General features: G+C 33.4%; 1 protein-coding gene across 1 annotated transcript in view; it reads left to right on the top strand.

Annotated features, from left to right (window-relative positions):
- Positions 1-9,149, top strand: part of LOC140440870 (uncharacterized) — a 45,828-nt gene extending 36,679 nt beyond the window's left edge. The window contains exons 17-19 of the mRNA XM_072531230.1: positions 3,444-3,536; positions 7,593-7,646; positions 8,790-9,149. Of these exons, the coding sequence (XP_072387331.1) occupies positions 3,444-3,536; positions 7,593-7,646; positions 8,790-9,100 (458 nt within the window). The 3' untranslated portion in view covers positions 9,101-9,149. The remainder of the gene's footprint in view (positions 1-3,443; positions 3,537-7,592; positions 7,647-8,789) is intronic.
- The last annotated feature ends 4,104 nt before the right edge of the window (positions 9,150-13,253 follow it).

The following is a 13,253-nucleotide window of genomic DNA, read 5'->3' as shown; positions in this document are numbered from 1 at the left end:
CTTTTTCTAACAAATTTTTGCCGGCTTCTTCAAACTACACAGCGACGTCTCTTCTCAATGACCAACCATTCAAACCTCCACTGTAACTACACATTTAACTTTACACTGCTACACATTTTCCATGAAAAGGGACGAAACAACGGAAAAATTTAGAAATTTGATGTAATTCTTAAAAATCATTCGCTTCCCCGCACAACCTTCTCAGCGATCTAAGTGGATGTTTATTTGAAACGCAATATTAAGCGGAAAACGATCAAGGAAAATAGCAAAGAATATGCGTCTGTGATATATTAACAAACTGTAAAATATGTTTATATTAACTCGGCGACGCAAAAAGAATTGAAATCACTTTTTAGGTGTTTTAACGTATACGAGGGGATTTCAATATTATATACCAAAGAAGTTAACAATACTACAAGACTGGTCCACAGATTTAACACAAGATCAAAAGAACTTGATATGACAATTTCATCTCAGAAAACTAAAAGAATAGTAGCCATCAAAGAACCAACCAGATGTAAAATAGAAATTGATGGCATCAATATTGAACAACTAATGGAAATAAAATACCTGGCTACATAAGACAGCCTTGAAATTAGTATTTCCAGCACCAAAAATAAAACATGTACCTTCTGCTCGATTACATATACAGGCAAAATATCAACAGTAATAGTCAAACACATTAAAAAAGAAAAGAATAACACCAGCTTTTAGAGCAAACAACAACTTAGGCAAATATATTAAAAACAACAAGAGCCAAAATACAAAGCACCTACAGAGTGGTGTGTACAAACTAAAATGTGGCGACTGCCCAAAAACTTACATCGGTCAAACTGGTAGAACTTGGAACAAATGTATAGCAGAACATACAAGGGCTTCCAATAATAGAAAAATAGATTCTACACACACACTTTACCTTCTAAATCATAATCACTCGTTTAATGACGAATTTAAAATTCTTCACATCCAAAATAAAGGCATAAGATATCTTTATTAGAATCTATGTTAATTAGTCTTTGGTCATTTAAGGAATTAAAATATAACTTTTTTAATTTTTTTTTAGTTATATGTAATTTAATTTAATTATAAATTTATATTATAATTAATTAATATAATTTAATTTTTTTCTTTTCTTGTCTTACATTTACTGAATGTTGACAACAACTCTATCGTACCCATATCACTATTATAAATTTTAAAAATTATTAGTTGGAATTTCTTAATACGTAAGCCAAGTAGGTTGCTTTCCTTCGCTTTACTATTTGCACCAGTTCTCTTTTTTGCTCTATTCGGCGTAATACTTCGGAGTTGGTTATATAACCCATTTAGGGAATATTAAGGATTACCACATTTCGAAAACTTGAAGGGGATTTATAAAATTAGCTTTAATTGTCCCAGTCCTCGCCCCATACAGCAGCCCTCAGTAAATGTCTCTCTTTCTCCGTTGTTAATTTCCTATTTCTAAGAATCCTAATTTCTTCCAAAATTTCTAACCATTTTACTCCATTAATCTTTTCATCAGTTGCTCTAAGGGTTTCACAGAATAAGTAACTCTCTGAATTCTAAATTTTTTTGGACAATCTGGTTGCAAACCCTCTTGGTTTTATGCCCGGAATGTTTACAGAAACAATTCATCTCTTTAAATTATCGTCACATCTGCTAACCGCGTGACCAAAGAACTGTAGAATTTGCTACAGACATGTTCTGGACAGCCTTTTTTAATATTGAGTTGGTTAAAAAAGCAAAAAGTCCTGTAAATCAATAAATGTTTTAATGTCATTAGTCACGATATTCATGGTCATTGACAAGAGATATCTATAGGGTTCTTTAATTTATTAATTTCTCCTTGCCTTCTATATCTCTATGACTTTTACTAGGTCCTTTTTCCATTCGCCTTTGGTGGTAATTACTCTTATTAGATCCTCTACCTAAAACTGTTGATAAGAGGGAGCTATCAAAAAGAAAAACTTGATTTTACTGGTAATTATTCAGTTTCCTTACCATTCCACAAATGGAAAAATGCAACTTCCGCCAGGTATCCTACACCAAATTATATTTTTTGTACCTTTATCGTATAAGATATTACATGAGGTATTGTAATAGGTTTTGTAACAAGGTGTTACTGCTCGATTTCTCCTCCCTCTTTATCTGTTAAGGTAAAAGGCTTGGGACAGACATAGCGAAGTTACTTCTTATTTACTTATAGACTATATCTACTAGAAACCTAAACATATCACAAACAAATATATGCCAAGACTTTCAGACAGTTCAACAAATTTATAGAAACTACGCTTCTCCTTAAAATTTCGTTGGAGGTTTGTACATTTTATCAAACACTTTTCAAAGTGTTTGGTAACCTAGTATCTTAGGGTACCAAATATTAATTTGGTGTCGATAAAACACTAACATAGTGTCGATCAGATACCAGCGTATTCTAGTATGAGTAGCACATTCATTAGGAATTTTAAACTACTATGTAAGTTAATTTTTTTTTGTACACCGAGTCAGGATCCGGACCCTTTTAAAATAGCGAAATGCAAGTCAATTACTTGACTGACTAATATTACTTATAATAAATGCTGTAAAAACATATATTATCATAAAGTCCGTCGTTGGTCAATAAGTCCGGGGGCTAACAGTGAGATGGCGACTCTAACTTTCAAAAGCACACTTTTAAAATATTATGTGATTCTGATCAGTTTTGACAGTACTTGAAGTGATGTTATTTTTATGATTTTTTAAACCAATAGATTCAAAGCAATTTTGTGTGTTGATTTGTCGCTGTTATTTGATGGATACGGTTCAAACTAAGCAATGGCCAAAAGTGTTACAGAGACTTTTGCTATATCGATTACAAATATTAAACGATGGTTTGCTGAATTCAAACGAAGTTTCCAATGATGCTGGGCGCTCCACTCCAAAGTTATCAAAGCCGTCCAAATTTACCAAACGCCCATTATACAGACGGAAATATTATGGCCTCTGTATTTTGGGACCCCAAGGTATTTTCCGCAAGAAGGAAAAGACTTCATTTGTTAAAGAAAAAATTGTTATTTTACCATGACCATTCACCTTGTCACAAGTCGATGAAATCTATGGCAAAAATGCACGAATTGTACGTTTAATGGTTTCAGCATCCACCATATTAGTCAAGATTTGCTCTTCAGCGACCGATTTTTTCCGATCTAAAATTATGCTCACTGGCAAGAGATATCTGTTCGCTGAAGAAGTATTTGCCTAAACTAAAGCTTATTTTGAAGGCCAAGTTTTATAAGGCCGGCATCGAAAATTAGAAAAGCGTTGTAAAGATTGTTCGCCTCTCAAGTAGTTTATTTTGATGAATACAGAATAATTTTTGCAAAAACTGTTGCTTTACTAGTTAGGCCTGGGACTTATTGATCGACGATATATATTTAAATATTTCATGAATCTATTTTTTTTAGCTGATATAGTTAACGGGATTATTAACCTTGTTAATCTTGTTAAATCCTTATTCATGAATGTTTTGCACGATTTCTGGTCGATTCCCATACCTGGTAATGTATTTAATATATTGTATTTAATTATTTTTCTTAAAAGAATGAGTTAATTTAAACTATTGCTATTTTTAAACCAATGTAGAGTTAATATTTTAATTTAGATATAAATTTCATTTTTAACCAATATACAAATGACATTAAAAAAATATTTAGTAGATGTAATCAAACAGAAAAGGTGACATAATAATAAAGAATAATTTGCTTACTTTAAACAACAATACTAGTAAAATAAACAGGTTCCCCTGTTTTCCTGTTGTGTAAAAGGTGGAAAGAATATTTCGAAGAGATGCAAAATGACGGAGTGGCTACTGAAGAAAATTATATTGTTCCTAAACCTTAAATAGTAATAGAAAAAATATCAAAGCCCACAAGAGAAGGAAATGAAAAAATAATAAAAGATATAAAAAATCAAAAAAGCCCCAGGGAGAGCGGTATTGTGACAGAGAACTTAAAATATGGAGGAGAGGCTTTAATAAATCAACTAAGTAAGCTAATACTAGAAGTGTGGGATGCCGAAGAAATGCTTCAAGAATGGAAAAGGTCAATTATAATTTCTATACAGAAAAGGGTAGATAGAACTGTATGCGCAAACTATACTAATTAAAAGACGATTAGAAATATACGTAGATAAGAATCTAGGAGCATACCAGTGAGTATTTTCGGAAAGGAAAATCAACAACCAATCAAATTTTTATACTGAAACAAATCCTGATCAATTGCTATAAATACAACATTTCAGCTCAAGTACTTTTTATTGATTACAAAGCCGCCTAGGATAAAATAGACAGAAACAAAATATTAGAAACGCTAAAAGGATTCCAAGTGCCAGAAAAAATGGTAAAATTGGTAAAAATGACAACTAGATAAAACATTTGTGCTGTGAAATGCAGCGGTAGAGTCTCAGAATAATTCGAAGTGAAAAAAAGTGTTCGCCAAGGAGACCCGTTGTCTATATTTCTGTTGATATGGTTCTCATTGCAAGAAATAGAAAAAAAAACTGGAAAATATAGCAAAAAGACTGATTCGGGAAAGCTCTAAAATGGAACTGAAAGTTAATATTAATAAATCGAAGTACATGGAAATCTCGAGCAAAAAAGGAATAAACACCAAAGGATCCTTTAAATTGGAGGTAAAGAATGGATCAGTTTTAGAATTCGAGAAGGTGGATGACTATATGTACTTAGGTACTCTTATTGATCAGACATGTAAGGAAGAAACTAAAATTAACCTATGATTGACCAAGAGCAACAAATTTGCTTATGAGCAAAATAATTAAGGCCAAAGATATATCTCGTAATAAAAAAATAAAAGTATACACAACTGTAATTAGACCCACAAAGCTATACCTTCTTATACTACCTCAAAAATGTGTAACAAAACATTTTTCTTTTTACCCGTAACTCCAATTGAAATAAAAAATACAATCGATCAACTAAAAAATAAGCCTAGTACTGGTATTGATAACATATCTGTAAAAATAATAAAACTGATAAGTGATCATATATCGATTCCTTTAACCCATTTAGTTAATCTCTCAATAACAACCAGCCAATTTCCATCCATATTTAAAATGGCAAAAGTTATTCCAATCTTCAAAAAGAATGACCCTCATGATATTTCAAATTATAGACCAGTATCTGTCCTTAGCATAATTTCAAAAGTAATAGAGAAGGTTGTATACAACAGAATGTTAAATTTTATAGAAGAATACAATTTATTAACTCCAACCCAACACGGCTTTAGATCAAAAAAGTCAACACTCACGGCTGCATGCAGCTTGTTTGAGCGTATTTATGATGAATTAGATAGTAGAAACCACGTGGCAGGACTATTTTTTGATCTATCACGTGCTTTTGACTGCTTAGACATAACATTTATTCGCAATAAATTATATAACGTTGGTTTTAGAGGGATATTTCTAGAATGGATAATGAATTTCTTAAGTGACAGGAAGAGTGTTGTTAAGATGAAAGAATCAAGCTCAGAACCATACACGACAAATAAAGGAGTACCACAGGAATCCGTGCTGGGACCATTATTATTCCTAATTTTTATTAATGACCTACCAGATCACATAAGGGCACTTATAATATCAATGTTTGTTGATGATACCTCGTTAATAGTCTCTGCACGTACACTAGAGGAATTAAAAATGACAATGAAGACTGTTGTTGAGTGCTTTATACGCTGGTGTAATACCAACAGACTAATATTAAACATTGACAAGACGCAAATTATTTATTTTCATTCATACAACTCATCTACATATGACTATATCTTAACCATCCATGATAGAATCAATATGTTATCTTCCACTCACTCTACAAAGTTTTTGGTTGTATTTATTGATTGTAATCTCAAATGGTCAGAGCAAGTGAATTCAGTGAACATGAAATTGAATAAAGCTTTTTATGCTATATCTAGAATTAAAAACACACTACCAATCTCGGCATTAATGAACGTTTATTATAGCCTTGCTTACAGCCACATGTGCTACAATGTAATTTTGTGGGGGAACTCAGTAGATAGTAACAAAGTGTTCATTAACCAAAAAAAAATTATCCGTAAAATTCTTAATTTGGATTATCAACAGTCTTGTAAACCAGTTTTTATTAAACATCAAATTTTAACTTTCTACTGCCTATATATCTATAAATGTTTACTTTATGTCAAAGAGGAAATCAATTCATTTCCAGTAAATTCAGACAATCACTACTACAATACAAGAAGTGCTGAATCTTTACGAGTTCCTAAACACAGAACATCCAAATTTCAAAATTGCTTCAGATATATGGGACTGACCTTATACAATCATTTGCCAAAAACTGTGAAAGAAATACCACTTATCTCTAAATTTAAAATAAATGTTAAAGATTTACTCTTAAGAAAAGCATATTATTCTATAAATGAATATCTTGAGGACAAACTGCAATAGCTTCATATTTTACTTGTAAAAATGTTATTTTATATATTTTATGTTTTGTCAATTTTTTTTTACACTGTGAATATTGTATTATACACATTAATGTTTTTTATACCAAATTCTGTAGTGACGTATCCTATACATTTATTTTGAATGTCTTAAAGGATCAATAAAGATGACTATGACTACGACTATGACTATACGCTCAAAGACACGGACTATGAACAAAACTATACAGAACAGATTGGAAGATACTTCGCAGAATGTTTGGTGGAAAAGAAGAAGAGGGAGAATGGAGAAGACGAACTAATGCAGAAGTGTACCATCTGTATGCTAACCCTACAATAACAAAAGTGGTGAAAACACGTAGACTAAAATGGCTTGGAAATCTAGAAAGAATGCAAGATAATAGACTAGTCAATGATATTACTTGGAGAGTACCTGAGGGCAAAAAAAGAGAGGAAGACCAAGAAAGAAATGGAGAGATGTAATAATGAAATATGTCAGAGAGCTGGGAATCAGAGATTGGAAGGTGATAGCTAAGAACAGAAAACGATGAAAATTATCCAACCAGTAATTGGCCTAAAAGGCCCGTTAACGCTTTACATACAAACATAATACCAAAGTATAGTTTACAAGTATAAATTCTTGTTTGCTTGTTGTTTTTCTAAATTCATTAACATTGATATTTTATTATTTTAAATTTTATACAGAATGTTGTGTTTAAAATAATAAAGTTAGTGCCGCAGTTACATGATACAAATATACCCTGTATAAAGGTTTTGTTAAAACAAGGCATAACAAAAAATACGAATTGTAGGTACGCCTGGACATGTCCAAGCATTTGTTCGAACACTCACCCAATTATTTGTTATCGAATTTGTTCTAGTTGGTTGATACACGCAATGAAAATTAGTCGATACTGCATTGGCACATAAAACAAAGGCTAGGAGCTGATGGGATAATAAAGTCAATTAAATTGATATAAATATGCAACTCTGCTTGCATCAGGCAGTACATATTTATGTTAATATTTATGTCTTTAAATTTAAATATAAGAGCAAGAATTTCATCCATTTTTTTGATATACTTGACAAAATGTATTTTTTAATAACATGTTTATGTTTTAGCTTCATTCCAAAACATAGCTGAATTTGGTATTGAGTCATTGCTGGATGTTACAAGTAATTCAATTTTTTTTAAAATTTATCTCTACGATTATATAGACATATAGTTTTTTACTTGGGTTCGTAAAAATATCCCCTTAATATCCTTTTACATATTTACCTTCATGAGATACTCCAAAATAAGGTTCAAAAGGCCGCACAGCTGAAAAGTTGTTCAAATTAATTAAAACAATTTTTATTTAAACAAATTGTAACAATGAATTTTTTAGTTCGGTCCAATTTCTTTTAATTTTCTGCACGATTCTGAACAAAATAGATCTCTCGTAATTTTTCTGGTTTCTCTTTTCGTAAAACGATGCTTAGAGGTGTAAATATTCTCTTAACAATAGGGGAAGCCGGGGCATAATGAGCACCCTAAGGACATTGGGTAATTTTGATCTTGTTCGTGGTAATATGGAAATTATTTTAGTTCTATATAGTTACATATTTATTATTTTTTATTACAAAATACAATTTTAACCTAAAACTCACTTAACAATAAAAAAAATAATAAAAAATGTTAAGTTAACAAAAAACCAATATGCCCATTATGTATGGGGCACAATGAGCACAGCATTTAAGAAAAGTTTTGCTTATTTCTGGCACTATTCACAAATATATTAACACTCATCGTCATCGTCCTCTTCTCCAGCACAGGAGCCCATTTTTCGCATACACAACAACTTACCCACCCTTCAGTTGATTGCAAGTATGAGTATCCACAGTATAGACAATCTACATCGGAAACGTCACTTTCCGAGTCATCTTCAACAGTTTTTTGTTTTTTGACATTGGTTTTAGACCTTTTAGCTTCTTTTTTTGTGTTTACGTTTTCTGTTTTGTTTTCTTTTTCATCCTCATCATTCTTAAACACTTTTCGTTTATTAGATTCAGCGTTAGAATTTCTAGCCTCTTTAATTTGAGTTGACTCCATGAGCTCGTTCTTGTAGGGCGATTCTGTTAAAATAGCTGTCTTTCCCCGATTTCTTGTCTGCCTTTGTTTCTTTGTAGTCTTTGGAATATGTAAAATTTGCTGTGGAGAATTTGTACAAATATAAATTCAACGATCGGCCGATTTTGACTAAAAATGTAGCTTCATCTAAGTTATTTAGTAATTATTTATACTGTTTGTTTTTAATATTATGTTATATTTATTTACAGATACCTTTTTTGATGCACTGCCGGGTCTTTTGGGTGGAAATGATTTCTTTTTATCAAACGATATCGGTAAACTATTCTCGTCTATAACATCTAAACTATTTCCAAATTTGGGTTTGCCGGTAATTAGCGGTGGTCCACTAGAAATATATACGGTAACCACAGCATCAACTACTACTAGTACTACACCACTACCAATTAACGTTGGACCCTGGTGGGACCCTAGTGGATCATCATCTTCGTACCCAATGTTTGGTAATATTAACCCTAATGATACAACGCCAACTTTACCTGATTGGCCCACGTATCGATAAAAGAAAATTTAATATGGTAATATGTTGGTAAATAAATTTTTATGTGTAATATTTGTGTTTTATTAATTAAACTGTATATGCATTACCATCTCTACGCTAAATAAATTGCACTAGTTGACTGTAACGATAATATTAAATAAAAAAAGTATAAGAACTTATACTTTTTTGATTGCGATGCCTCCTACATTGGCAGGACTTATAAGTCACTTTAACCCTTAACTGGTATGGTGATTTAAAATTACACTTAAAGTATGGCGGGGTCAGATTTGACCCTGTGCCTTTTTTTGCATGCAGCAAATAGAAAACAGAAAAATTTTCATTCAGATCGAATATAAATCCTTTTTATTATAAATAATAATGTTTACATATACTTTTTAATAATATCTGGCCTACTTCTGGCTAAACTTATAAAAATTAACATGGCTTTTCTTATCTGTAAAAAAAAATAGAGAAAAAATTAAAAATAATTTTAAACGGAATTGTTTTAATCAAAACAAACCTAAACCTAGGGAAAAATACTTAAAAACATGAAAAAACATAATAAACAAAAATTCTGACAACTACATTTTGCGCAGTATTTTATTGTTCGGAGCAATTTGTACACATGTTGGACGTTTTGCAATGGTCTTTGCAAATATGCCTGCTACACTCGTCACATACAATTGGATGTTTGTTGTCACTGTAAGGGCATAAGAAGCATCTGGCACGCTTAGGTTGTCGACGTTGAGGGTTATCTATGCTTCGTGGGGCCTCATCTGGGATATTGCTGATTCGCCTTATGGTTACCTTCAATTCCCGAGGAATGTTTTTCATTTGACTTCTTCGAACTAAGTGTTCGTTGATCATTTCTCTCCCTAAATCAATAAGGAAACGGTTACGAACCATCTCATTATTTGGATTAGCAGCATTATAAATTATGCCTGCATTTGCGGCGGAGATGTCCATCATTCGGTACCACAAAGTTAGAGGCCAACGCCGAGTACGTCTTCCTACTTTGTAATTGGCACAAATTTGGTCCAGTACATCAACGCCAACTTTCGTTAGGTTATAAAAGGAGATGATGTCTGGTAATTTCTTTGCTCCTTCTTCGACCATGTTATTATGGTGCATTGTAGACATCATGCAAACTGAGCGATTTCTTTTTGGAACGTATGACGCAATTGTTATATCCTTAGTAAATCCAAAAAGCGAGGAAAGTGGTTCACGTTGCTTACTAGCTAGGAACTCTTTAGGTAACTCCCTTTTATTCCGTCTAATAGTACCTACGTATGTCAAGTTTTGGCGTTGCAATTCTTCAACCAGCTCTAGTGACGTGAACCAATTGTCCCCTGTAATATTACGGTTCGAATTTGCTATTGGTTCAATCAAAGTTAGCACAGTTTGGGTTGGAATAGATAGCTTCTTTGGATTTGCCCTATTTTCATCTTTGCCCGTATATACAAAAGCATTGATCAAATAATGTGTACGAGCGTCACACAAACACAATATTTTTAGTCCGTATTTCACAGGCTTGCTTTTTATAAACATACGGAACCTACACTTTCCCCGAAATCCAACCAACATTTCGTCCACGGTTACGTATTCCCCACAAGAATAGTTTATCTTACAGTTTCCAATAAATCTGTAAAACAAATTTGAAATTGCAGCAAGTTTATCTCCGTCTTCAATACGTTGTCGTCTAGTGGCTGGATTGTCAAATCTTAAGGCTGTTAGCAGGAAACTGAATCTCTTTAGAGTCATTGTTGCACGAAAAATGTCACGACCTGTTCCATCTGTTGCAAAAAGCGAATTTATGTCCTCGTGACTCGACTTGAACACTCCAGCTAGATAGAGAAGACCGAGAAATGCTCGCATTTCTACTTCATCGACATGATTAATAAACTGACATGACAAGGCCTGATCGCCATAGGTTGCCTGCAGTTCAGTTATTTTCTCATTCGTTCTTGCGATAACTTCATTTATAATGTATCCATCGAGAAAAAAACTGAGCGCCTGCAAGGGTGTAGTTGGCTTATTGGTCCGACATGGTCCCGAAAGGCCAGGAATATGCGACACTATGTTGGTGACGCGAGTACGGCTAGACGCAGGTGGCGTTTTCGCCCACTTTTTTCTATTTTTTCCGTAGAAATAGCCACTTTCATCCCCAACAATTTCACTTTCAACAGATAAGCTAACTTCTTCGACAGAGTGCCTATCACTGCCATCAACAGCTTCATCTTCACTCTCACTATCAGCATTGTAGTCACTATCCGTATCGTGATCACTAACAATCGTCTCTGCATCGGAAAGGTCGTTGTCGGTATCCCATAAAGTTTCAGCAATATGTTCAATTTCCTTTTGTGTCAAAGGCGCCCTTTTGTCACGCACGTTCGACATATTATACTTCGATCACAACTCTAAATTGAAAGAACAAACAAAATTGTATTTTTTTCTGGAAAAATAACAGTATTGTGCTTCTTACCCGAAAACGAGAAATTATCCTTTAACGGTATGGCAGGGTCAAATCTGACCCAATTCACAATATTCACGTGGAGCCACTAATTGCTTGCGGGCGACTGATAGCGGAACTGAAGCAGTTGCACGCCTTGAAAGAATACCTCAAATGGTATGTTGCCATATCGCCTAGTTTTTCCGAAAATTACAAAAGAATTTCCAATAGGGTCAAATTTGACCCTGCCATACCAGTTAAGGGTTAAACTAGATCTGCTGAACACTCTAAAAGAGATAATACATCAGGTTTTTCACACCACCTTAAAGTCAATAATCATCATTTCAACATCCCTGATGGAGTCAAATTAATTCATAATATCCAAGGTAGAAATACTTTACGGTTGGACTTGTATGAGGACCTTGAGATCTCCAGAGACATGAGGACTAGCCCCAACTGTGTTAACCACCAAAGTACCCTAAACCGACCTTTTACTCCCATACACTGACAACTATTCCCTTAATTTTAATCAACGTTCCAATAATTGCATTTAAATTTCATCTTTTTCATTTTGCTTCTGTTTTCCTTTTCCCAACCAGCCCACTAACATCTAACATTTTAACTTTCTTACTAATCACCCAATAACACATATTATACCTCAATTTGTCCATCTTCTCTTTTTCTTTCTTTCTATTCATCATACCCCTTTTTTCTTTCACCATCTTATCCCATGGCAGTTTCTTATTTCTCGTCCTCCTGCCAGTTCTTGTATGACTCACTTCTTCACATATTATTTCCTCGTGTCTCTTACTTCTTGGGGTCAACAATTTAGATAAATCCAAAATTCTTGTATTCAGAAGAGGAGGTGGTGTGATCAGGGAATCTTGGAAGCTGAATGATCGAGTATTAGAGGTAGTGAATAACTATAATTATTTGGGAATGATACTAACACCCAAGTTGTCGTTTAAAGCTCATCTAAAAAAGCGCCAGAGTTTGGCAAAAGTAGCGATTCACACGGCTTGGAGTAGGTTAGTGTCTAAGGCTGATATACCCTTTTTGGCTAAAGTAACAGTGTATGAGTCGGTGATAAGATCAATTTTGACTTATGGGTCTCAGGTATGGGGTCTTTTTGAGTACGATGAGGTGGAAATAATCAGAAGATTTTATATAAAAAAAATGTTCTCTTGTCCAAGGTATTGTCCTAACTTTATGTTAGATTTGGAGACAGGTATTGCTAGAGTCAGCCTATATACAATGAATTTACATCAAAAATATGTTAAAAAAATACTAGGATATTCGAGTGATAGGTTGCAAAAATTTCTTTTGAAAGAAATGATAAGAGCAAGGTGTGGCTGGTGGAAAGATTGGATGAGCATGGGAGACAAATTTGGAATTGAGGTAAGGTGTGAATGGGAATGGAGAGAAAGCTGGCCTAGTATGATTGAGAATATGATAGAAAAAAAGAAGGAGGAGATACAGCGTCAGGCTGAGAATAGGGCACTCGAATCAAATTTTTGTGGACACTACAAAGAACTGCGAGAAGAAGGAGTAAACATGCATTATCTACTGGAAATGGAAAATTTTGAGGACATTCGATGGCTCTTCAAATTAAGATGTGGAGTTCTATATTTGAATGATCGACCTGGCAGAAATAATGAAAGAAGGTTTTGCTCAATGTGTAATACGAAGGAAAGGGAAGATGTGATACATTTTTTGGGAAAATTT

The sequence above is a fragment of the Diabrotica undecimpunctata genome, chromosome 5 (assembly GCF_040954645.1).
Source record: "Diabrotica undecimpunctata isolate CICGRU chromosome 5, icDiaUnde3, whole genome shotgun sequence".
NCBI classification, from domain to species: domain Eukaryota; kingdom Metazoa; phylum Arthropoda; class Insecta; order Coleoptera; family Chrysomelidae; genus Diabrotica; species Diabrotica undecimpunctata.
The sequence above is the reverse complement of the archived record's forward strand: the minus strand, read 5'-3'. Positions and strand labels throughout refer to the sequence as shown.